This window comes from Delphinus delphis, chromosome 18 (genome assembly GCF_949987515.2).
Source record: "Delphinus delphis chromosome 18, mDelDel1.2, whole genome shotgun sequence".
Taxonomy (NCBI): Eukaryota; Metazoa; Chordata; class Mammalia; order Artiodactyla; family Delphinidae; genus Delphinus; species Delphinus delphis.
In genome coordinates this window covers 68,354,323-68,378,929 of record NC_082700.1, presented here as the reverse complement: position 1 = coordinate 68,378,929, position 24,607 = coordinate 68,354,323, and the positions used below count along the sequence as shown (strand labels likewise).

The following is a 24,607-nucleotide window of genomic DNA, read 5'->3' as shown; positions in this document are numbered from 1 at the left end:
GCTGTGCCTGGTCTGCATTTGAATTACCCACAGTTCCTTGCATATGGTAGGAACTCGGTATTAGTGACTGAATTGAGACAATAGAAATTAAATTCCTACTATGGATGAGACACCAAGTATCTGATTGTATTTGCAGCCATTCTTAGTTTTCAAGGCTTGAAAGTGTGTGACACTTTGTGTCAAACCTGGGATACAATTCTAAATTCTTTTAACAACGAAAGGGATCATATACCACAATGAGGTATTTCCTTAAGGATGAGCCAGGATGGGTTATAGGATTTTTATGTGTTTAAAACATTTTTAAGTTTAACATGAAGTTTTAACAGGAAATTTGAAAGAAACTGGTTTTAGCATTGCTGTTGAATGTACCTCCTTCCCTATGGATGCTTTCACCTCGTTTGCATTTACATATCCTTGGGTTGCAACGGTGGGTTTTCTCTGTGGCTTCTGTGCTGGTTCGTTGCCTCAGCGTATGAATCACAAAGGCAGGAGGGAAAGTTCAAGGATAAATAGGCTTTTTCAATCCTTTACATTTCCGGGGGAACAAAAATCACTCATTCTTTAAACTCTAGTTCAGGTAAACTGTTTCGTAGAGGTTTGCTTTGGTTTTTCACAATGGGTTATCTAGGCAGCTGTTTTCTATTCAAATACTTCCCTCCATGTCACGCATAGGATAAGGCTGGCCTGTTTACCAGTCTTAATTATGGACAGGGCTGTCCAGTTTTTAACTAGTTCCATTGAATTCACTGCAGTCTGATTTTGCAAAGCAACCCTCTGCCCTCCCCTGATCTCCTGGTCCGTGGCGTCGGGTCTAACAGAACAGCGGCTCTACTGCAGAGGGCAGTTCAGCTCTTTGTCTGAGCTTTTTATTGAGAAAACAGAATTTCCCCGTAACAAAGGAAAGCAGCAGGAGCTCAGGGGCGGAAGACGCAGGAGCTGTGTTGAAGTCTGCATAGAAGCTGTGTTTGTATTCTGGGGACTGCAGGCACATACGTCCTCACTCACAGGTTGGAGTCTCCAGATTCGGTCCCTTTGTGTGTGGGGCGTGAGGGAGTGGGTAAACACTTCCAGACTGGGGCTGGGGGAGGCTCAAAATCAATCCACTTCGAGCCCACTTTTCAAAACCCACCATCAAGCCATAGCATTAACTAGTCTCCTGCAAGCTATAGCATAAAGATGGTAACACCTACAGATGGACAATAATTTGGTTTAGGAAGTTTAAATTATACGGGGTGTGCTGCGCAATATTATACATTTCTATCGCCTGTGATTTCCCCGTTTGTGATTCCTTTTGTCCGATGAGGTAAAAATAGATGTATAGAGTTTAAAATTGGCAGTTAAAAAACAAATCTCGGGCTTCCCTGGTGGCGCAGTGGATAAGAATCCGCCTGCCAATGCAGGGGACACGGGTTTGAGCCCTGGTCCGGGAAGATCCCACATGCCGCGGAGCAGCTAAGCCCGTGTGCCACAACTCCTGAGCCTGCGCTCTAGAGCCTGCGAGCCACAACTACTGAGCCTGTGCTCTAGAGCCTGCGAGCCACAACTGCTGAACCCACGTGCCACAACTACTGAAGCCGGTGCATCTAGAGCCCGTGCTCTGCAATAAGAGAAGCCACCTCACTGCAACGAAGAGTAACCCCTGCTCACTGCAACTAGAGAAAGCCCGGGTGCAGCAACAAGGACCCAACACAGCCAAAAATAAATAAATAAACTTATTAAAAAAAAAAAATCTCTGTTACGTATGTGCTTAAAGAATGTCACAGTGCTCTATACCCTTCCAGAAATATCAGTATTTTTGAAGACGTGCTATCACTGTAGGTTAAGATTGATAAGGCAGGATGTGATTATTCTTTTAAAAGGGGTTTTGAATGTTCAGATATAATGCTACTTGATTGTGCTCAAACCATTATTGTAATTCACCATGTATCAGTCTGCTAGGGCTGCCATAAGAAAATACAATGGACTGGGTGGCTTAAACAACAGAATTTTATTTTCTCCCAGTTCTGGAGGCCGGAAGTCCAGGATCAAGGCATCAGAAGAGCTGGTTTCTCCTGAGGCCTCTCTCCTTGGCTTGCAGATGGCCACCTTCTTGCTGTGTCCTCACACAGCCTTTCATCTGTGTGCAGGCATCTCTGGTGTTCTCTGTGTGTCCAAATTTCCTTCTCTTATAAGGCCATCAGTCAGATTGGATTAAGGCCCCGAAGAGCCTCATTTCAACTTAATGACCTCTTTAAAGACCCCCATCTTTCAATACAGTCACATTCTGGGGTGCTGGGGTCTAGGACTTCAACATATGAATTTTGGGGTCACAGTGCAGCCCTTAACACCCAAAAGTAACATTATTTTACCTTAAAAAATAATACATGGGGTAAATGAGTGGGTCTAGAAATTGTCTTGAGCAGCCCGGCCCCATTTTCACCCAGCACCGTAATAAATGGGTGTGATATAGTGAGAAGAAACACAGGCTTTGGAGCCTGGGTTCAACTCTAGTACCACAACCTAGGGCAAGACACTTAATGGTGCCAAAGCAGTCCCTCAGTACGTGCCAGCCACACTGTTAGTTATTATTAGTCACGCTGCACACACCCAGTTGAATGACTTTTCTGTAGCATCATCTCCTCTGAGATTGCTGTTGGCCTTTACGTTGTAAGCCTCCAAGAGGAGCGTTTGATGATCGGTAAATACTTCTGGTAATAGTCCTCATGGGTCCGTTTAGTTCTGCTGCCCTGGGCTCTTTATTTCTTCAGTGTTCCTCAGGTGCCTCCACTTCTTCACCACCACCCAGCTCCGTCCGCCATCCTCGTTCTTGGGGCTGCAGCTACAGGCTCTCCCTGGACCCCCAGCATTGGCTTTCTCCTGACTCATGTGAGTTTCCCAGTGTGACTTATTTTACATAAACCTAAATCTGATTCTGACCCTCTGCCACCCTCCTACCCCTGGCTTTTGTTATGGGTTGAATTGCCCCCCCTCCCGCCCCCAAGATGTGTTCAAATCCTAAGCCCTGTTTATTTAGGAAGGGGGGTCCTTGCAGATGTCATTCAGATGTAAGTTAAGATGAGGTTATACTGGAATAGGGTGGAGCCTTAATCCACTATGACTGGTGTCCTTATAAGAGAGAGCAGAGACATGGACACATGGCGGGGAGAGGGCCACGTGAAGACAGAGGCAGAGATTCGAGCGCTGCAGCCACAGAGCAAGGTACACCAGGGCTGGCCGGCCACGGTCGGAAGATGAGAGAAGCGTGGGCGTTTTCCTCAGAGCCTCCAGTGGGAACCAGCCTTGCTGCTGCTAATTTCGGCCTCCAGAACTCCGGCGGAATACATTTCTGTTGTCTCTAAGCCCCCAGCTTGTGGTCCTTTGTTACCGCAGCCCTAGGAAACTCAGGCACTTAACAGACCCCGCACTGGCCTCCCACTTCTCTTGGGGCATTACCTAAAGGAATAAGGGAGGGAGGATTTGATTAGTGTAAAGTGGAATGCTAGTATTGCTACAGAAGAAAGGTGTCATACAAGAAAGTGCTGTATTTGTTTCAAGTACAGAATCGTCACTGTTTCCTCACGTGCATGTGTGGTTGGACTTTGCAGCTCAGCCCTAGTGGGTGCAGGTGTGTGAGAAGGAGGGGGCGTCAGGGTTTCACAGTAAAACCAGCCCAGCTTCCTAACTTCCCAGTTTTCTCTGTTGAGTTCTTTAGCCAGTATTCCGCTGTCACACTTTAGTGTTACCATCTGCTTGTCACCTCCCTTTCCTCGAATCTTTTCTTACAGGGCAGGGTACTAAAGCACCAGCAAGCTCGGCCCAGCCTCTGTAGGGGTTTAGCTAAAGTTCTGGTAGGGGCTTGTTTTTTAATACCATTATCTTTTGCTTTCGTTTAGAAGGTATGGTAGGCATCCCAGCTCTGAACAAAGAAGTCTGGCAGCTGATGGCCAATTTTCTCTGTCTTTTCAGGTTCACTACAATGTGGGCAAAAACCTGGCTGATAAAGGCAATCAGACAGCTGCCATTAGATATTACCGGGAAGCTGTGAGGTACTGCAAGCATCCTGTCTCACAGAAGAAATGCTGTCTTTACAGTACACATGTCTTATTTTAACTTTCTAGCGTTAAAAACCTGTCCCCACGAGGACCCCAACTTTAAGATAAATTTGCCAATTCCTGAGAGTTTAGGGAAGACTACAGGCTTGGTTTCTCTCTCCACTTCCAGATTAAATCCGAAGTACGTTCATGCCATGAATAATCTGGGAAATATCTTAAAAGAAAGGAATGAGCTCCAGGAAGCAGAGGAGCTGCTGTCTTTGGCTGTACAGATACAGTAAGCGTTGTTTTATAATCATGCTCACGGCATGGAAATGCGCTCCAGCGTTCTGGGAGCTAAGCCTTTCTTTTCCTTGTTTGTCTTCCAGGCCAGACTTCGCTGCCGCGTGGATGAATTTAGGCATCGTGCAAAACAGCCTGAAACGGTTCCAGGCGGCCGAGCAAAGTTACCGGATGGCGATCAAGCACAGGAGGAAATACCCAGATTGTTACTACAACCTCGGGCGTTTGGTAAGCACATGGTGCCCTGTGGCTGCAGCAGAAAAGCTTGGTTTTGTTTCCTTCTTTATAATAAAGTGAGAAGAGCGACACCCATTCTAACCCTCTACATCTTATGAAGCTCTTTCACGTACTTTTATCTCAGTTGAAGGTAGCTATTTGCTTTCCTCACATGTAGTTTTTTTTTTAGCTCTAATTAGAGAGCAAGCCAACTTGAGTTAGCCAAGTTTAAGAGATCATAAAGGCAACAGGTTAAACTAAGGAATAAATTACAATTTTTAAAAGTCCCTTTGTGCCCTGTTAAACAGTATTCCAAGGGATTACTTCCTGATAAACATTGGTCTCTCTGTTTTTAAAACACCAATTGAATAAAAACTGAAATTTAAAAAAAGCAAACCCATAATGTGACTTCTGAGTTTTCCTCTTCTGCTGCCTCAAGGGACTGTTCCTGCATTTTTACAGGTAACTATCCCCCCATGAAAGAAAGCTCAGGAGCCCACAAAAGGGCTTTGAGATTATTCAATGGGAATAGAGCATAATGTGTTCTGTAGAGACTTGCTCTTTTTGGTTACTAACAGGATATTTATAAAGCTGTTATTGCTCTTGACTTTTTTTTTTAAATATAGTTTCTTTCTTCAAATAAATAATACAGCAGTAGCTCATACAGTAAGTTCAATAATCTTAAAATCTGAAAGCGTGGGGCTTCCCTGGTGTCACAGTGGTTAAGAATCCGCCTGCCAGTGCAGGGGACACGGGTTCGAGCCCTGGTCCGGGAAGATCCAACATGCTGCAGAGCAGCTAAGCCCGTGTGCCACAACTACTGAGCCCACGTGCCACAACTACTGAAGCCCGTGCACCTAGAGCCCATGCTCCGCAACAAGAGAAACCACCGCAGTGAGAAGCCCGCGCACCGCAACGAAGAGCAGCCCCGCGCGCGCCTCAACTAGAGAAAGCCCATGGGCAGCAACAGAGACCCAACGCAGCCAAAAATAAAATTAATTAATTAATTAAAAAAAAATCTGAAAGCATATATTGCTAATGATAGTGAAATAGATTTTGTCATCATTTCTGAAAGGCCTCCATGAGGACGCACAGCTTAATTATTAAAACTCTTGCTTTCCTTAATAAAGAAAATAAGCGCACACCCGCAAAATGGTAGTTCTGTGAGGTGATGGAGGTGATAACGAGAAAAACAGTTTATTACCGTGTGCAGTGGGCAGACAAGTGGGGTAACTCAAAGGGATGGTTAGAACTTGGGCTTATGTAGCATCCTAGTAGAGAACTATACATTTGTAGAGAAATGACAAGACAAAGAGGTTTCAGGCTTCCAAGCTGACGAACTGTGGGAAGGTAAATATATGGGGGAAACCTCACATATATAATGAAGTGAGGTGTGTTTGTGTAGGTTCGTCTTCTCCATAGCCATAAAACTTCCCCAGGAGGGGAGGCCCTCCTCCTTTCTCAGAAGTTTCTGCTTTTAGTCAGATCAGGGAAGCTCCAGGAAAGCTGCTTTCTGCATCTGTTGACTCTCAAATGCCTTCAGTGCAATAATCTTTATGCCAAAATGGTATATTTGGGGTGGCATTTTCGGGTCCTCTATCTTGTTTTCTTGGAGTAGGGGAGAGACAGTAAAACTCCACTGTAATAATACCAGTAGAGACCAGAAAATCCAGTCACACACAGAGCAGGGTGGGTCCTTGCAAAGTTAATGAAGTGAGAATGGGATCTGGGAACAAATTGGGTATTATCCAAATACTTGCATCGGTGGTTATTGCAGGGATTACTGTTTCTATTTATTGTGTCTACGCTAGGACTTGCGTGACATATTATACTTGAGATCCACACGAAATCTTCTTTCATTCTTTTTTCTTTTTCTTTTTTGGAGGCAGCTCTTTTTTCAGGATATTGTTTGTGAAGTGAGTGTATCTGCCTGGAGCCCTCAGTTATACTCTAAAGCTCTAATACTTAGCGGTCTTCTTCCTTCCCCCAGTAGCTGCCTGTCACTGCAATTCCTTGGGGTTTGGAAAATTGAGAATTAATGCTAAATGAACCAAGTTACGTCCAAAGAAAGGAAGATAGAATGCAAAATAGAAGATTTTAACACGTGCTCCAGGCCCTGGAACTCATCCCCTCTCTCACTTAGAAGATCATCTGTAGTACTGACTATTGAGACCTTGTACTGTTCTCTGTGTACTGTTTACTAATTATGCTACCGTGAAGTAATCTTTCTGTGTTCCCTCCTGCCAACTGTTCTTGGTTATTTAAAGATTTTGCTCTCCTTTGTTGTTTAATTATCCAGCTTTTGCCTGCTTGACAGCTTAAAAGCATTAAGAGCTTAATCTTTAACAGCTCAACCAGTATATTTTTATATCGGCAAATAATAGGAACTTAATAACTGAAGAGTTTCCTTTCTGAAAAAACCTTCCTTAGTCACTCTTCAGTAGTGGGAGACAGAAATGTGTTTTGATTTCTGGATACAGGAAAGAAGGGACTATAATGAACTTCTCTTGTGCCGTAGGAAATTGGGAAGAGCTGGATTATTTGGGACACATTACTAACATTAGAAAATTACGGTAATAGTGACTGGAGACAGTTCATTTTGCAAGGACTAATTGCATCAGGCAGGATCCATTCAGGAAAACCAAAACCATGCTAAGTATTTTTTTAAAAATAATCTCTCTCTTTTTAAAAAAATATTTATTTCTTTATTTATTTTGGTTGCACTGGGTCTTAGTTGTGGCATGCAGGATCTTTAGTTGCAGCATGCAGACTCTTAGTTGCAGCATGCATGCATGCGGGATCTAGTTCCCCAACCAGTGATCGAACCCCAGCCCCCTGAATTGGGAGCACAGGGTCTTACCCACTGGACCACCAGGGAAGTCCCCGTGCTAAGTATTTTAAATAGAGAAGATTCAATACAAGGAATGGGTTAGACAGTTGTTGGAAGAACACACATGGAAAGGTGACATTAACTCAGAGAGTAAAAGGAAACCCTGTAGGGTTAGGGGAACACATGGAATGAAGTGATGCCACCAGAATTTAAGAGCTCATAGAAGGCACCACATCTCAGGAGCTACCATCACCTGAAGGCTGAGATTGTGACAGAAGGACCAAAGTCCAGCCCAGGGACTGTGGAGGGAGGGGACATGGCCACGGTAGAGACACTGCCAAGGACAAGGAAGGAGAGAGCGAGAATAGGGGGAAAGCGCTACTCCGTCTTCCAACTATCTGATCATCACCTGTGACTTCTATTGGCAGAGAGACTTGACCGGGGGCCAAGTAGCAAAGCACCATGGGAAATGTAGTTTGCAGAGCATAGAAGGTTGAGCATAGGACTAATAGGTAAATAACATGCTTATTACCTGTCCACTTTCAGAATGGGTAGTTCTTTCTAAATCACCATTTTTCTCTGTTTCCCTTAAAGTGCTTGTTCACTTTGTATAGATGGTATAAAAGGTAAAGTTCAAGGCAGAATAGGAGTGTTACCTGGTTCAGGCTGGGGTTGTTCTTCAATAAATAGTAATGAAATATAATAATAAGTAATAAAATATGTAAAGAATGTTTTTGTTGTGTAAACGAAGTTATGTTGGTTTTCCTGGGTGCCTTTGAAAGCATGTCACCGCAGATCGTCTCCACATGACTCAATTGCCTGTCACTTGCTGGAGAGAACTGGCTGAGAAATCAATGGAACATCAAGTATAAAGAGAATTAAATGTTGGTATAATTGGGCATCCTAAATTATTTTAAGTCTTTGAACTTTACATGTTTCCTCATTTAAGGGCTAAAGTATTGTAACTGGAGTCTCTGAGTCTCTTGGGAAATTCCGACATCTTTAGCAAATGGATATTCACAAATGTTTCTGTAATTCCTTAAACCTTTCTTTTTCTTGCGTACTGTGCCACCTGTTTGCTGTGTGTGGGGTCATGGGGCAAGTCACAATGTTTCTGTTGTCTAATGAAAAGACAGACTTGACAGTAAATAAGGAAATAGCCTTAAACTCTGATAAATTGTAATCTTGTGTACTTTTTTGCAGAGTTAATGGAACCGTGTTCATTCAGATGAGATGTGCATTTGAACAGAGTTAAAGAGGGCAAGAGGGTCACCTGTTAAACAATCCATCACTTTCCCCCTCTGCGTGCTTTTATTAACTATGCGGATTGACAGCCAGCCATTTCATATTCTGTTGTCGATGTTAACATTCCCTCTCAAAAGAAAGCAACAGATCATTCTCTCCTTCCTGAAGGAGGCAAACAGGCTCCAAACTGGGAAAGACGTTTACATTTACTGCTTAAGACTTTTCCAACCAGTTCATAAAGTATGTCTGATGTACTCACAGTTTTATAGGAAGCTTAGATGTAGGCAGGAAGACCATTCTTCACAAGGTGAATTTGGCACATAGAGCTTTTAATCACATTAAATATTTTGTTGACCATTTTAAATAATACCTTATCAAAGATAGACTATGTGAAGTCTTTCTGGAAAAATACTAAGGATTAGGTTTTTTCCTTAACCTCTCTGAAGTAGTCTGAAACATGCTTTGACACCTGGAATCACTAAATTATGGGTTGTAGTTAAAAGGTTGTAGGCTTGGGCTCCCCTGGTGACGCAGTGGTTGAGAGTCCGCCTGCCGATGCAGGGGACACGGGTTCGTGTCCCTGTCCGGGAAGATCCCACATGCCGCGGAGCGGCTGGGTCTGTGAGCCATGGCCGCTGAGCCTGCGCGTCCGGAGCCTGTGCTCCGCAACGGGAGAGGCCACAACAGTGTGAGGCCCGCGTACCGCAAAAAAAAAAAAAAAAAAAAAAAAAAAAAGGTTGTAGGCTCAGGAGCTAGACCACCTGGTCTCAGTCCGTGCTCTCCCATTTCTAGATATGGCACTGTGGACACGTTACTTCCTTTCTCTGTGCCTCAGTTATTTACTTCATCTGTAAAACGGGGATAGTCCTCTCCTTCACTGAGATTGTTTGGAGGCTAAATGAGTTAATATGAAAAATTACAAGCTCGATAAATACAAGTTCGGTTCGGTTTGGTTTCGGGTTTGGTATGGTTATATCTTGTAGAAAGAAAGCACAAAAAAGAACTGGAATATTGATTGGGGGTGTCCCTGCTTTCTGTTCAGTATGCAGATCTAAATCGTCACGTTGATGCGCTGAACGCGTGGAGGAATGCTACCGTGCTGAAGCCAGAGCACAGCCTGGCCTGGAACAACATGATCATCCTCCTTGATAACACAGGTGTGGAGAAGCGATTCAGTCAGTCCATAGTATAGTGCCGTTGGATAATTAGGAAACAGATGCTTGTGCTTTTTTTTTTCCCCTAGTGTGTGTTAGAGTTTTGTTTGTTTGTTTTTAATTAATATGGGGTTCAATATTTTACATGACAAATATGTGTGTACTTCTAGAATATGGAGTGTCCTTTGACATATTGCAATATGAATGTTTGGGAAGGTGACACTTGGCTTAGAGTTGGTGTTGAGTCATGGGGGCAGGTGTGCACTAGCATCTCATTTCTCCTGAAGCCTGTCATCTGGCAATGGCCATCATCTAGGATGCTGGAGGTACCTGGAGCAGGTACCATCCATTTCTGGGCTTATGAAATGGATGGTGCTAGGTCCATGCTCTAAAGTTCATGGATGGTACTCAAAGGAGGTGCTCTCAAACCTACACTCAGAGATTCTTATTTTCGATATAATGGTAATAAATTTGGTGACCTGGTTTCTTAGCCCGTGCGAGACTCAATCAATTAGAAGTTTCTCTGTTCCCCTACTTTTAAAAATCCAGCCATCCCATAGGAAATGATAGTTTTCATTTGGCAGAATTTAAAGCTAGTTAGCCATCTACTCAGTGTGGAGGGAGATACACATCTTGTTCCTAATGAAAGTGTAGCATGTGAGCTTCAGTACTATAAACATTCAGTTATTAAACTGTTGCTGTGATATCCTTATTCTGCAGACTTGTTTTCTCCGATCTGGGTATAACTGGTATCTGGGGGAAATTGAAATTAGATTTTACATGCTTTGACAGAAGTTAATCAAAAGCTGTTGGTATGTCAGAATTGTGCTGGACTGCAGTGGCTTTGCAACTGATAGGTCGTGTGTGTGTGTTGAGTGTCGTGTATGTGTGTGTATATTACTGTTCTACGTTGATCTTCTTAAGTAGTTTATTCATAATCATTGTGCATAATGCACATAAGCCCTGTTAATTAGAGAGAGAGACTAAAATACGAGTACGACGCGAACATGTTTTTTAAGTTTTCCATTGTTCATTCACAGGTAATTTAGCCCAAGCCGAAGCTGTGGGAAGAGAGGCACTGGAATTAATACCTAATGACCACTCTCTGATGTTCTCCTTGGCAAACGTGCTGGGAAAGTCCCAGAAATACAAGGTGTGTGAACTGCAGGCCGTGATTTCTTGCAGTGAATGCCAGCATCTGACAGGAACCATCGATGTAACGTCTGCCCAGTTAAATTCAGAATTCGGCCCAACTAGTGGTAGCTGCGTACCAGTGTGGCTCAGTCAGTTTGCTTTGAGAAGCTGCGCAAGAGATGAATTTGTGGACTCAGACTCCACATGCTTTCTGGTCAGAATTCACCAGCATTGCTCAAACATGGGAGGGGAGGAGAAGCCAAAAAAATCCTAGCAGATGCCCCAGCTCCTGGCATGGAGCTATGATTCTGTCCCTGGTGCTGGGGCTCGTCCTCTTCTGCACAAAAAGAGTACCAGCCCGTGGAGAATATAGGATGGGTTCTCGCTGCTTCCAGGTTTTTCCTCACCTACAGGAAGTTACAGGTCATCTGCAAAGCCCTAGAAGTTTCTGACCAACGAAAACCACAAGATATTGCATCAGGCCTCTAACTAACTGGGGTCCCAGGGTGGGCCAGGAGTAGACCTTGAATCAGAAGGCACGTAACTCCCTGGATATTGAAGGGGACTCTGTTCCTAATAGCACTGATCTCAGATTTTAGTTTTGTGTATCAGAACCACCGAGGGAGCCTGTGAGAATACAGATGCCCGTATTTCTCCCCATGGCTCCATTGGGTAAGGTCAGGGAGTATGCATTCTAACCAGCATCCCGGCTTCCTAGCACAGATGTTACAGAAAACACACTTTTAGAAGCTGTGTCTTCGTCCTTTCATGAGAGAAATATTTCCTTTTTGAATCAGCGGCCATATCTGATTTTGATCACACTTGGCCTAATAGTAGTGATTAATTCATACTTCTCCTGTTCGGCTCATTAGGTATCATTATCGGTATAATTTTCTGTAACAATACAGTAGTAAGATGTCTCATGCATTTCTATCCTTTTTGAATTGAATAATCAGGGAGTTTAATAGCATCAGGATACATTTTTGAATTTCTAGATTTTGCCCCCAGATAACCTTTTGAGGGGTTTCGTTTTATTTTTTACAGACCTACTTCTGTAGAGGAGAGGGAGGTGAGGTGTGTGGGTTCCTTTCTAATGACTTTCCAGCCATCTGTCAGCCTGGGACGGGGTGGGAGTGTCCAGTGACCATCTTTGAGATGCAGCTTATGTGATCATGTGCTGATTTTTCTATCATCCCACAGCTTATAAACTGGAATTCCTAGTAAGGTGACAGGACCTGGGGTTGATTTGGGTTCCAGTTCACAGTGGTGTTTTGTATGGTTTTTTTTCCAGATAAAGTAGAAAATACTCCATAAAGCAGAATGGAGAAATGGGTTTCCTGTTTCTCTACACATTTTGCATCCTAACTGTCTAGGCCAGGGTGCTGAGCCTAAGATAGGAAAACAGAGGATGAAATCTGAAATAAGGAACTAAACTTTGGGCACTGGGCGGGGACGCTTGGACGAAGAGGTGACGTGGTGGTGACTTGCAGGGGTGGGGCAAGCAGACCTTGCAGCTGGGCCACCGTCCCCATCAGGACAGGTATCTGTGGTCTGTGCACCTCCCTTTCCACCTAGGCATTTGCTGTTGTAGATGATCACTAACTCCTGGTCAATGTCCTTAGTGAGCCTGGAGGCTCGTTGAGGCCAGAGTCTTAAGTCCCCTTTTCGTGTCTCCATTGCCGCTCCACCCCTCCCCAACCACTGGGCATTTTGTAAGTGCCCAGTGGACCACTGTGAAATGATGGAACACATCCCACGTTCGGTTCTGAAACGTTCAGGCTTCCGGAATCTATTTTGAGACTTCGATGTGAGCATTCTCATTACATCCAGGTGATAATGGGGCACCTTTTTAATCCGAGCAGCCCTTTTACCCAAGAGCCATCACTTAACCACTCCTCAGTTTATTCTTCTGTAAAATGGAGATGGTGCTAAGAAAGAAATGCACAAGAAGGTAATTTATAACTATGAAACATTGTATACATGTATACGTACACGGCAGTAATTTTAGTCTAGTGATTATTGAATGAAACTCGAAGGATCATGAAAATCCATTAGCATTTATGTTGCCTATTGCCGTTTAATTTCCAAAAGTGATGTTTTTCAGTGGTGAACGTCGCCTCTCGTGCTGATTCTCTCTCTGCATCACCTGTTCCACGGGCCCTGTAGTTTAAGAGCAGATTACATCTAGAGAGCAGTTTCCCCAACTCCAGACATTTATGTCATACCCTTATGAATTTTTGGGGGGGGGGGCCACATCTAGATACTACTTATTATTCACTTGATATATTTCTTTAAATAGAGTTTAAACACAAATGGTAATTAAAGTGGAAACATGCTATCTTTACTAGAAATATAAGTTAAATGAAAATAGAATAATTTTACTAAATCTCAGGTAGGTACTACTACTGGCTCAGGCTCTGAGCCTGAGGGTGAACCCTCAGTTAGCCTCAAAGGGAGATTGGAAGGTATTGGGGGGTGACCCCAAACCACCACCAAACGGAGACTTTGTCTCAACTGAACTTGAAGAAAGGAAGGTGAATTGAAGAGGGAGCTACTCTTGCTATGTGACTGGTGGTTTCAACTTCACGTTGGACCACCCACATTCCCTTCCCAGCCAGAGTGTTCTGCAGGGTGTTCCTTGTGAAAGCCTGTTTGGGAGAATAGACGCGGGTTTAAGGACGTTGCTGAGATGATGCTGCAACCCTGGCGGCCGGCATGGCTGAAATGACCTCCGACTGCCCAGTCCTTGCCGCCTAGACAGAAAGACCCTCACTTGCTCCTTTGCAAGGCCTTGCTCTGTCCCTGGTGTTACCCTAAACCTTGGTCATACACATTTTGTCTAACACACTTTAGAAAGTAATATGTTATTTTACCTGTCTGTTGAGGAAAAACAATCCCTGATTTTAAGCATGAGTTTATTTATTTGTTCCTTGGCATAAGTCAGCTCATTACTTGGGTCTTGAAGCATCCTTGAACCTCCACAGAAGATCAGTTTATGAATAGTTCATCGCTTCCCAGAACAGGGCCATTAAAAAGCCTGATTTAATAGATGAGCATTTCATGGGCGTTGAATACCTGCGGGCATTCGTGTTCTAACGAGGCCTCCAGTCCCAATGTTACCCAAAATGGAGCATGTCTAACCCACACTCACAGTGCCCCACAAACCCACTCTTCCTCCTGATGCCCCTTCTTTTTTCAATGTGCCATTATTTTTCTGTCTTCCAGGCTTGGAAACTTTTTTTTTTTGGCCACGCTTTGAGGCATATGGGATCTTAGTCCCCCGATCAGGGATCGAACCCGTGCCTCCAGCATTGGAAGCACCGAGTCTTAACCACTGGACCGCCAGGGAAGTCAGGCTTGGAAACTTTGAGTCCTTTTTTTCTTCCCCTATTACCTCCCTGATCCTCATACCCACTCCTTCCCACCAGCCTTGCCTTGCCAAGACCTACAGCCCCTAGACAGGCTGTAAGCCCTCACCCCTGCGCCATTGCCCACTCTCCTAAACCCCACTACATCCTCCAAACCTGACTCTGACTGCACATCGTCCTGAACGATGTCCGCACTTGTGGGCGCTTGAGAAATGAGTTAAATGAATCAAAAAATGAATCTAGCATCCCCTAGAGAACTCCTAACTTGCCTTTTATCTCTACATCTGTTGTCTCCAGATAACACTGCTTCCTTTGCGTGTGGAGCATTTTAAAGTAGGTTGAGGTTCCCCAGGCTTTCCATTTCTTATACTTGAGGTTTTAAATGGAAACATTTGAAAATCATCAGAAAGAGCACAGCTACAGGTCTGCACAATCCATTTGATTTTTCTTTTGTTTGCATTGTTTTCATTTTTGTTTCCAGCACACCTAACATAGCAGGAAAACTTAGACTTCCTTGAAGGAGTTTTCTCTCCCGCAACTCGGAATGTAGACCCTGACTTTGAGCCGAGTTCTGAGAGTGACGCTTGCTGACATCCTGCGTGTAATCCTGACATCTTCATTCATTCCCTCACAGACCACATTTCTAAAATACAGATTTTTCTCTGCCAGCTCTGTCTAAAAGGTGGTGTCAGAGATGTTTGCCCAGCCAGCACAAGGCAAAGGAAACTGGTCTCCCTGCACTTTATAAAACATGTGATCCTGGATATAGGAGGCCCCCTGGGAGAAGCTCATGTAGGGCACAGATAGAAGGTAAAAACCTGTCCCCAAACCCCCAGCCTTGGTTGTTGAAGCTGAGCCTGTGACCCTGATTAAAGCATGAATGGCCCTTTAGGGACACGAATGTAGATGGTGTGATAGTCACCCCCGGCAGCTGTCGCTGAGAGCAATGAGGCATCTTTATTTTTCAACATTATGGTAAAAAGGAGCCATGCAGTCGGCCATGGTCCCACGATGAGCAGGCGAGAAAACACTTGGCCGTGTTTCTCTGGCTGGGTTGGAAGTGAATACTGTATGGGGGAAATGCAAGTCTCTCCGAGAATCGGTTCCGCACTTCAGGGGCGTTTGGTCACACTCGCGTACAGTCCTGCAGTGGCTGAGGTGACAGGTGGCTGTTTCTCCCTCATTCTCTCTGCTCATTTCCTCCAGCTGAATGGGCTGCTTCTGGGTCGTTGAGGGGGTGTGCGTTCTTAGGGGAGGTTAAACAGACTCCACCTCCTACCTTGAGAATCTTAGAAATGAGTTCATCGATGCTGACCAGAAATGACATTTGTGTGGGTGTCCTCAGCAGCCCGGCACTTTCCTGATTGACCTTTGCTCATCCTGCCCTGGACCCTGAACTGAGCTACCTGCTTAAAGTTGCAGAATTCCCACCACTTCAGGGAGGCAGGTGGCAGAGTCATTAGCATATTCATCCTCTCTGCGGCCACCATCCCCTGACTACTGCCCTGTCACCTTTGCCCAGTCACACACTGCCCCAATGGATCATCCTTCCGAGCCTCTTCTCAACAGGGTGTGGCCCTGCTGGGCTCCCAGATGTTTCCAGAAGAAGGATTTGGTGGAGCAAAACAAGCACGTTCAAAGCTCGAAACCCATAGGCGATAAAACTGCATAAAACTTTTGCATCGTGTGGAGTACCTTATTTTTCATGTATTTCGTTTTTTAGGAATCTGAAGCTTTATTCCTCAAAGCAATTAAAGCTCATCCAAATACTGCAAGTTACCATGGCAATTTGGGTAAGGAGATTTTTCAATTTGAATCATATCGAAATTCTGTGTAATTTTAATGAAACAGGTGCATTTCTGTAAAGTCACTGTTGGGAGAGTTGTTATTCAAATCTAACCTGTATTGGCCTTTATAATCTGGTTCTAAAATATGGCATTTTAAGGAAATTATCACATTAATAAGGTAGCTAAGTAACAGTCATATTTACAAATCTTAATTGCATGATCAGAACAACTCCTAAAATCCCCCACTAGTTAATCGCCTTCTGATGTTAAAACTCAGATTTTCTTTCTTTGAGTGAAGAGCCCTAGATAGTTCAACTGAGAAGTACTTTGGAAGTTTGCAGTCTGACATGTGTCCTTTTGCTTCTTCTGAAGTGGACCTTCCTTATCTAGCCTGGTCTTCCCTGCGTTCTTCTGTTCTGTGTCTTGGCTAAGAATGCATTCACAATGACTTATTCCCTAGAATTCCTTTCTTTCATTTTTGCATCTCAATAATTTAGATTTTTAGAACATAGCATGTTGATGTTTGGAAGGCTCAGTCACGTGAGTATTTTTTCACCAGATCTCTTCCCTATAGACTCTGTAGCTTCCCCTTGGAAAAATGATGAAGCATCAGTGGTTGCTGTACTGCCCACATAGAAAGATGGTTTTACTTAGAGAATCATTGTAATAGTCAGAGGCTTACCATTCTAATGAGTAGATTTCTTGGGACTTCCCATGTGGTCCAGTGGTAAAGAATCTGCCTTACAATGCAGGGGACTCTGGTTCGATCCCTCGTCAGGGAACTAGGATCCCACATGCCGCGGGGCAACTAGGCCTGCCCCCCACAACTACCGAGCTCGCGCGCCTCAACTAGAGCCCACGCGCTCTGGAACCCGTGCGCCACAACTACAAAGCCCACGCGTCCTGGAGCCTGCACGCCACAACTAGAGAAGAGAGAACCCGCATGCCACAACTAGAGAGAAGCCCACACGCCGCAACGAAAGATCCCACGTGCCTCAACAAAGATCCCACGTGCCGCAACTAAGACCCGATGCAGCCAAAAAAAAAAAAAGTAGATTTCTTTAACTATCATTTTATGGTCAGATCTTGATGTTAGAGCCCTGAATTCCAGCTGGCAACAAACAAGCTATTATTTTGCCAAAAGGTATAGGAGACTCTTTGTTAAAGTAAATGGCTGGTCTTCTACATGGTCAGAGCGCTAAGCAGTGCTGGAGCCCAGCCCTGTGCAGCCTGGCTTTCGGGAAATTTCCTGGCAGCATCAAGAAACTTAGTGTACTCTTCCTTTTGCTTCTTTATGTAACAATGTTGCTGTAGGGAGATGGATCACGCCTAATGACATGAAGAACCCTGGGAGTAACTGGGGGTGGTTAAACAGACATTCACCAGGGAGTGTGATTACAATAAATAAAGTTGGCAGTACAAACAATATTGTTTTAAACAATGATTTTTGAAAACTGCTTGCAGAGGTTCTGTAATATTTCTTTGTACAAGTGGTTGGGAATACCACAAGTTATTCAGAAGCATTTCCAATGAAATTGATCTCTTGCTATTTCAGCTGTGCTTTATCATCGTTGGGGACATCTAGACTTGGCCAAAAAACACTATGAGATCTCTCTGCGGCTTGACCCAATGGCATCAGGAACTAAGGAGAATTATGGTCTTCTAAGAAGAAAGCTGGAACAAATGCAAAAGAAAAACGTCTGAGCCTTTTTCCTTCATTTTTGAGTTTGTGTGTGTGTGCATGAGGCAGATCATTAATATCATGTGCTTACGTTTAACCATTTAAAAGTCTTACATGTTTATTTTATCATTTTTTTCTGTGAAAACAGACATGCAAAAAGATTACAGCACCAGCAATATACTCTCGAATGCTTGATGTGGTTTTTGCATTGAAATTGTATTTTTTCAGACAACTCAAACATAAATTCTAAAATTCCAAGGATGAAGTCTTTTTTAATTAAAAAGAAAAACAGAAAAAAATTATCTTGAGCGACTTGCAGCAGAATTAAACCTGCATTTGGGATGTGAGTCGTGTTGTTGTAAAGACTCATATTATTAAACATGGATTGTGAACAAGAAATGACAATCTGACTCCTACAATTTGTATAAATATCTAATGTGTCTGTATATTAGAATTTTTATTTAATGACAAGAAAGAGTAAATTAAGATTTTTTTAATCTTTTTTTTTCCCAAACAATGTGCTATGAACATCATTTGTAAGGAAATATTTATTTGTATTTTTTTTTTGAATGGGGCAAATAATTGAATGAAGAATGGAAATTTTAACATCTAGTGTATCTACACTTTTCCCGTAGGAAAAAATTCACTCCTGCAATATTTTTTGGATTCTTCAACTTGTGCTGTTTCATAACATAGGAAATTATGTAGTATCCTACATAAACTGTCACTATTAATAGAAAATTAAAGCCATGCTTTAGGCAAAAGCAGGCAGCCTGATGTCTTTATTTTTGTTACATCCAGTATTAAGAGGGCTACACACTTCTATGTAAGTTGTTTTTTTGTGTTTTTTGACTGGAAAGCAGTTTTCTATTTAGTTTCATGGAACCATAGTCATTACTATATCCAGAAAATGCAAGAGGTAAATTTTCTCCCAAAAGGAACCACATTTGGGGAGTTTGTGATATTTTTAAGAATCGGACTGTCCTGTTTTATTGGGTCAGAGTAATCATGTTCGTTTTGTTTTATCCTCCTATATATGCTGTTGACCTAATGATTTATGCAATCTCTGTCATTCCTTATGCAGTAAAATTATTACAGAAACCGGTATACAAGTGTCATAGTGCCTCCTATTAATCATCTATTAAGATGATTTTCAAATTATTTGACTCTGTCCTCTTTGCGTTAAAATGAAATCAAAGTGACTGATTCATCCTTTCTAGAATGTGGCTTCTATTTGGTTTTAGGGACCATTTAATAGAATCGCACTGTGGAGTCCTCCAGGTTCTAAAATATGGGCTGAGTAGATCCCACATGGAGATGAATTTGATTCTCTACACTCACTTTGTGGGGGGCCGGGGGCAGACCTGCGTAGAGTTGTAAATCAGTAATTGTAACCTGCAGTGGTTGAGATACTTCAGAAAAGAAAGTGCTGTGTTTCAAACATTTCAGAAATGGTCCCTGAACAACAGTAACAATTTATAGAGCTCTTAGGGGCAGGAGCTGCCTTGTTCTTATTTAGGTTCCTGTAGCACTTAGTTTGGCAGATAATAGAGGTACTGTATGCTTGTTGACTTTTTTTTTATTTAAGCAAATTTCTCTCTTTGAAACAGTGCTTATCTTTTGAGAATGAAGAAAAAAATATTTCTGGTAAAAGCTCCTTCAGGGTTTTTTTTTTTTCTTTTTGTGCTGATACTAGAAGTTGAGTGTCAAATCAAGACATGCCAATCTGGGACCCCTGCCTACAGAACGAATCCCCTTAGCTTTCACTGCTCCATCTCAGGATTTCCATCACAGCTGCCTTCTGTCCAGAGAAAACAGTCATTCATTTGACTGATACTTCAGGGAGTCTTTTATCTCGGCCGATTTTGGAAGTACGCCATGATGTTCCTCTTTTCTTCCTTCTTTTTTCCATCTTAAGGCAGCCACCCTGTAATTTATTTCTTGGGTTTCCTTTCTAACAAGGCTGAAGTGGAAATCTGTCTCCCAGTTCCCCTCTTATTTGGTATTTTTTTCTAAACTTTGTTTTTGTTGCTAATCACAGTAGGGGATTGGGTTTGGGGTGGGGTGTCAGAACAAACATAGGGATTGTTGCCATTTTGGGAAATCTGAGAGTCAGAATCATCCTTCAGCTCCCTGATAGCGAACATCACGAAACCCTGGAATGTGGTGTGAGGTTATTTTTTGTTTGTTTATCTGCTACATTTCTTCCCTGTTTAGATGTACTCTTACATTTCTTAAAAATTCCACCCTATAGATGTAGCCTACTATGCCTTCACAGGGCTCTTTGGGGTTCTGATTCTATCACATTTCTTAAGCATGGTCTTTACATTTTATTTCAAATTACTGAGTTTAAATATCTTACAGAATAGAAGACCAAGCCCCACAGCAAAGCATTGGACATCTGTGTTCACATTCACACCTATCAGCTTGGACTTTGGGGTGAGAAAACATAGATTTGGGTCTTGGCTCTAGTGTTTTGATGTCATTGGCAGGTCATTTAGTATTGCATAAGTTCCAGTTTCCCATCTGTAAAATGGACAGGATAAGACATAAGACCGCCCTCTCAGTAATGAGGTACTTGGCTCAGTACTTGCCTCAATAAATGATAGACTAGACTTTTGGAGGAAGGTGTAGATTTTGCATCAGACAGGTTTGACCTTAAATGCATTCATTCCCTCATTCAACAAATATTAAGTGGCAGATACTCTCCCAGGCACTGGGAATACAGTGATGAGGGAAGTGGACATGGCCCCTGGCCCTCATGCAGCAGACAGTGCAGTGAGAAACAGTAATTGTCAGTCATATAATTAATAACTGAAGCGGGAGACTGGGTCTAGCCTGAAGAGTCAGGAAAGGGTTCCCTGAGAAGGTGACTTCTGAACTGAGATTTGATAAGCAGAGAGGAAGATCACTCTAGGCCAGTGGTTCTCAACAGGGGAGATTTTGACCCTCAGGGGACAGTTGGCAATGCCTGGAGATGTTTTTGGCTGACACAACTGATGGGGGTGGGAAGATGCTACTGTACACCTTACAAAGCACAGGACAACCCCCTACAAAAAAGAATGGTCTGGCTCCAAATGCCAGTAGTGCTGATGTTGAGAAAACCTGGACTGCACACAAAGAAGAAACGGCATACGCAAAGGACCTGTGGTGAGAAAGGTAAAGTACTTGGTGAACAAAGTCCAAGGGAGAGGGGGAGGGGTGCTTGATGGAGTTGGTAAAGGTGACGAGGTCCAGACTATGCCAGGGTTTGCAGACCACACGGTCTTTATCTTAAACCATGGGAGGATTCAAAACGAAGGAAATTATCAGATCTATGTTTTGAAAAGATCACTTTGACTGTTGGTGGGGAAGGAATTGGAGGGAGGCAAAGAAGACGTGAGCAGATCAGTAAAGAGACCATTGCACGTATCCAGGGTAGAGATGAAGGTGGCTTGGTGTAGAGAAGAGGCCGTCAAGTTGATGAAATGTGGACGGACCTGAGAAATACATAGGAATCAATTGGTGATGGATAGGAGGTGGGTCGGTAAGGGGATGAGACCCATCGTTTCATCATCCAGATCAGTGCCATTGAGAGGGAGAGGCTGGCTATAAACTAGAGAGGGAATAAGGTCCTTGAGAAGAAAGGAAGGGATGGGACCCAAAATCAAGTGGAATTTGACCCTAGCAAAGAGAAAATAAAGCCCCTGTATGTTACAAGATCTAGACGGGGACAGATGTGGACATATTGGTCTTTACTTCTCATCTTTGTCCCTAAGGCTTTCCTGAGTGGACAAGTCAGATGCCCTTCTGAAGACTGGATACAGTATGCCTATCACAATTACATGGTTATGAAATAGCCATAGCTGATGAGGGAAAATAGTCTTCTCTATAGGCTAATTAAAGCCAATAAATGTTGGAAGAATGGCAATTAGAAAATCATCCCTTTTTTTTTTGTCTCCAGTGAATTAATTGATTCAGGCAAAGATCAGCAGTGAATAAAATTATTAGATGAAAGATCAGTGAAGAGCTTTTTAGTGGAAGGGACAGAATCTGTGCCATTTTGTCACATGTAGATTTGTGAGATCACCACAGTCAAGATACGGAACAGTCCCATCCCCAGGATCCCTTGTACTACTTTTATGCTATTACCTTTTTCAAAATATCTCGTTGGGCACAGACTGTGCAATGGCAGTGTGCTAGCTGCTGAGGATATGATGAAAAATGAAAACAGATGATTCCTGCCCCGTGGAGCTTGCCATCCATGTTACCTCACCCTCATTGTGTGCCCAGGTTGGGCACGCTGGTGTAGACTCGGGGACTGAGCATTGTTACCAGCCCCCATTTCCAGGGGACTCCTGGGGAGTCAGCAGGACCCCCGTGACTCATTCACATCTTTATATTTGCAGCTGTTCCAGGGTCACAGGTTGTCAGGACATTTCTTTCCTTCTCCTGTGTTCAAAGTTCTCCATTAGTTGGTGAATCTCGTTTTTCCTGGAGGCAGTGAAACATCAAATCAAGTTGACTTTTCTATTTCATAGGAACAGATATTGGTTCAATTGCCTCTACCTTCTCCTTCGGGCCTCATGTTTATGGTAAAAACTTCACCAGGCATCCGGGGGAAATAAGTTATATTGAGACATAAACTCCATTGAAGAGTCAGCTGTATTGAATAAAGACAAGGGGAATCTGGGATTTCTTGCCATGTTGACCCAAATAGAAGGATCCTCAGTGTTGAGTAACCCTGATTTTCAGTAGAGTGAGACATTTCATGTTGCTTGAAATATTCATTAACAAATACCAAATATAGTTATAGAATACTACAGCCTTATTTTAAAATCACACAGAGTGTTGTCTAAATCTCTTGTGCCTTTAAAATTCTACCAAGAAGATATTCATTTGTCTGTGGGCTCTTTTCAAATAATGTTCCTCATAAAATGAAAATCAGAAGCTGGTTTCTAGTTCAAAGGAAGAGAAACAAAGGCCCCGTGTGGGACAGTTTGGTTGGGATGAAGGAGACAAGAAAATACAATGGAGGAGACAGGAGCCAAGAGAACGCTGTCAAATATTAAGGTTTTCCCCTTGTTCTTCTCTCATATTCCAATTTCTTTTCTTTAAATGTACAGGAATTGCAGTTTATATTGATATTAACATGAGCTATTTCTGAGCGAGAAGTAAGGAGGAGAGAGACTCTTCACCTTCTACTTTGTAAATCGCTGCATTATTTGAAATAATTTGTTTTTTTCTAAAGCAAAGAACATGTGCGACATCACAGAGAAATCTTTCTTCAAGAGAGCCATGGATGGGTTCGTAATAAAGCTGTGATAAGGCGCGTTGGTGGAAAGGAGACACCGTGTGGGAAACTCAGGTAACCAAATGTAGTCACTAAATGGCTTTGCCCAGCAGGTGGGGGAGACGCTGGGGAGCCTGTGTCTCCAGAGTCATGCTGAGTGAACAGAACTCGGGAGGCGTCATTGCTCAGATTGTTGGCTGAACTACAAGGGTGCAAGGCAGACTCTTTCCTGAAGCATGCCTTTAACTCCTCACGAAACTCTGTATGCTGTGTGACTCTCTTGGTGGTCGTCTGGAAATAACTGGCATTTGGGGGGCATAAAGCTTGAATGTGAAAGGAAAATCTGCATTACACCCAGGTTGGAACCTCGTTTTTTCTCCATGTACCAGACCTTAGGCAAGTGTAGTGGGTTGGATAGTGCACCCCACAAAATTCGTGTCCACCCAGAACTTCAGAATGTGACTGTATTTGGAAATCAGGTCTTACAGATCTGATTAGTTAAGGATCTTGAGAGGAAACCATCCTGGATTTAGGGTGGGCCCAAAACCAATGATTGGTGTTTTCTAAAAAGAGGAGAGGATACACAGAGGCACACAGAGAAAAGAAGGCCATGAGAAGGTGGAGACAGAGATTGGAGTGATCCTGCCAGAAGCCAAGGAACGCCAGGAGCCACCAGAAGCTGGAAGAGGCAAGGAAGGATCCTCCCCTAGAGCCTTCGAAGGAGGGTGGCCCTGCCAACACCCTGACTTCAGACCTCTGGCCTCCAGAACATTTCTGTTATTAAAGCCACCCAGTTTGTGGCCATGCCTGGCCCCCCTAGGAATCCAGTAAAGTAACTTAGTCTTTTAGCAGCTCAGAACCTCATCTGTAAAATGGGGGATAATACTACCTTTTTCACAGACTTATTGGAAAGTTTAAATGAGAAAAGGTTTATAAAGCCCTAGACCCATGCTTGGCACATAATACTATTCAATAAATAATTGAAGGAGGAATAACCCTCACTTTTCTTGAGGTTTTTAATCCTGTAATTAAATGACCCATAAACAATCTCAGGTTTATATTTTTATCACTTGTGTTCTAAGTCTGATTAGTTCTATCAGTACAAGTACTTTAAACCTGCTACACTGTTTATCAAAACTGCCTTGAGTGTCCTGCATTTCTAATCATTTTGCTTTTAAATATGTGGTATTTTTCCAGGGCCAATAAAGCTTTCTGCTTCCTACTTGTGTTTCAGAAAACATTTTCCCTGTAGATTTAAATTGCAGTTTTATCCATCATTTAAAAACAGTTCTGTTTCAGCAGTTACGTTTCAATAGCATTAGTTTTGCTGAATAGACTTGAGATGTGTCTTGAAAATTTTCAAAACTGCTCATTTCTAGAACTTTCTGATAATGTATATGGATGACAGCTTTTACAGTACTTGGTCTAGGAATCTGCAGACATCAGCAAGCAAGGTGATAAGGTGGAAAGAACAGAGACCAGGAGTGTGAGATCTACCCTAGGGCCAGCTTCACTGCCATAAGTCATTTTTTTAAGCTTCAACAATTCAATTAGATACAAACACTTCCAATCCTGTCATTAGTTACCAGGACCCTGGAATGAGTCAC

At 43.0% G+C, this 24,607-nt stretch overlaps 1 protein-coding gene across 1 annotated transcript in view; it reads left to right on the top strand.

The window, feature by feature from the left end:
* Nucleotides 1-18,854, top strand: part of TMTC4 (transmembrane O-mannosyltransferase targeting cadherins 4) — a 61,267-nt gene extending 42,413 nt beyond the window's left edge. Inside the window, exons 13-19 of the mRNA XM_059995778.1 lie at nt 3,946-4,025; nt 4,201-4,308; nt 4,400-4,541; nt 9,647-9,761; nt 10,799-10,911; nt 15,984-16,053; nt 17,603-18,854. Of these exons, the coding sequence (XP_059851761.1) occupies nt 3,946-4,025; nt 4,201-4,308; nt 4,400-4,541; nt 9,647-9,761; nt 10,799-10,911; nt 15,984-16,053; nt 17,603-17,751 (777 nt within the window). The 3' untranslated portion in view covers nt 17,752-18,854. The remainder of the gene's footprint in view (nt 1-3,945; nt 4,026-4,200; nt 4,309-4,399; nt 4,542-9,646; nt 9,762-10,798; nt 10,912-15,983; nt 16,054-17,602) is intronic.
* The last annotated feature ends 5,753 nt before the right edge of the window (nt 18,855-24,607 follow it).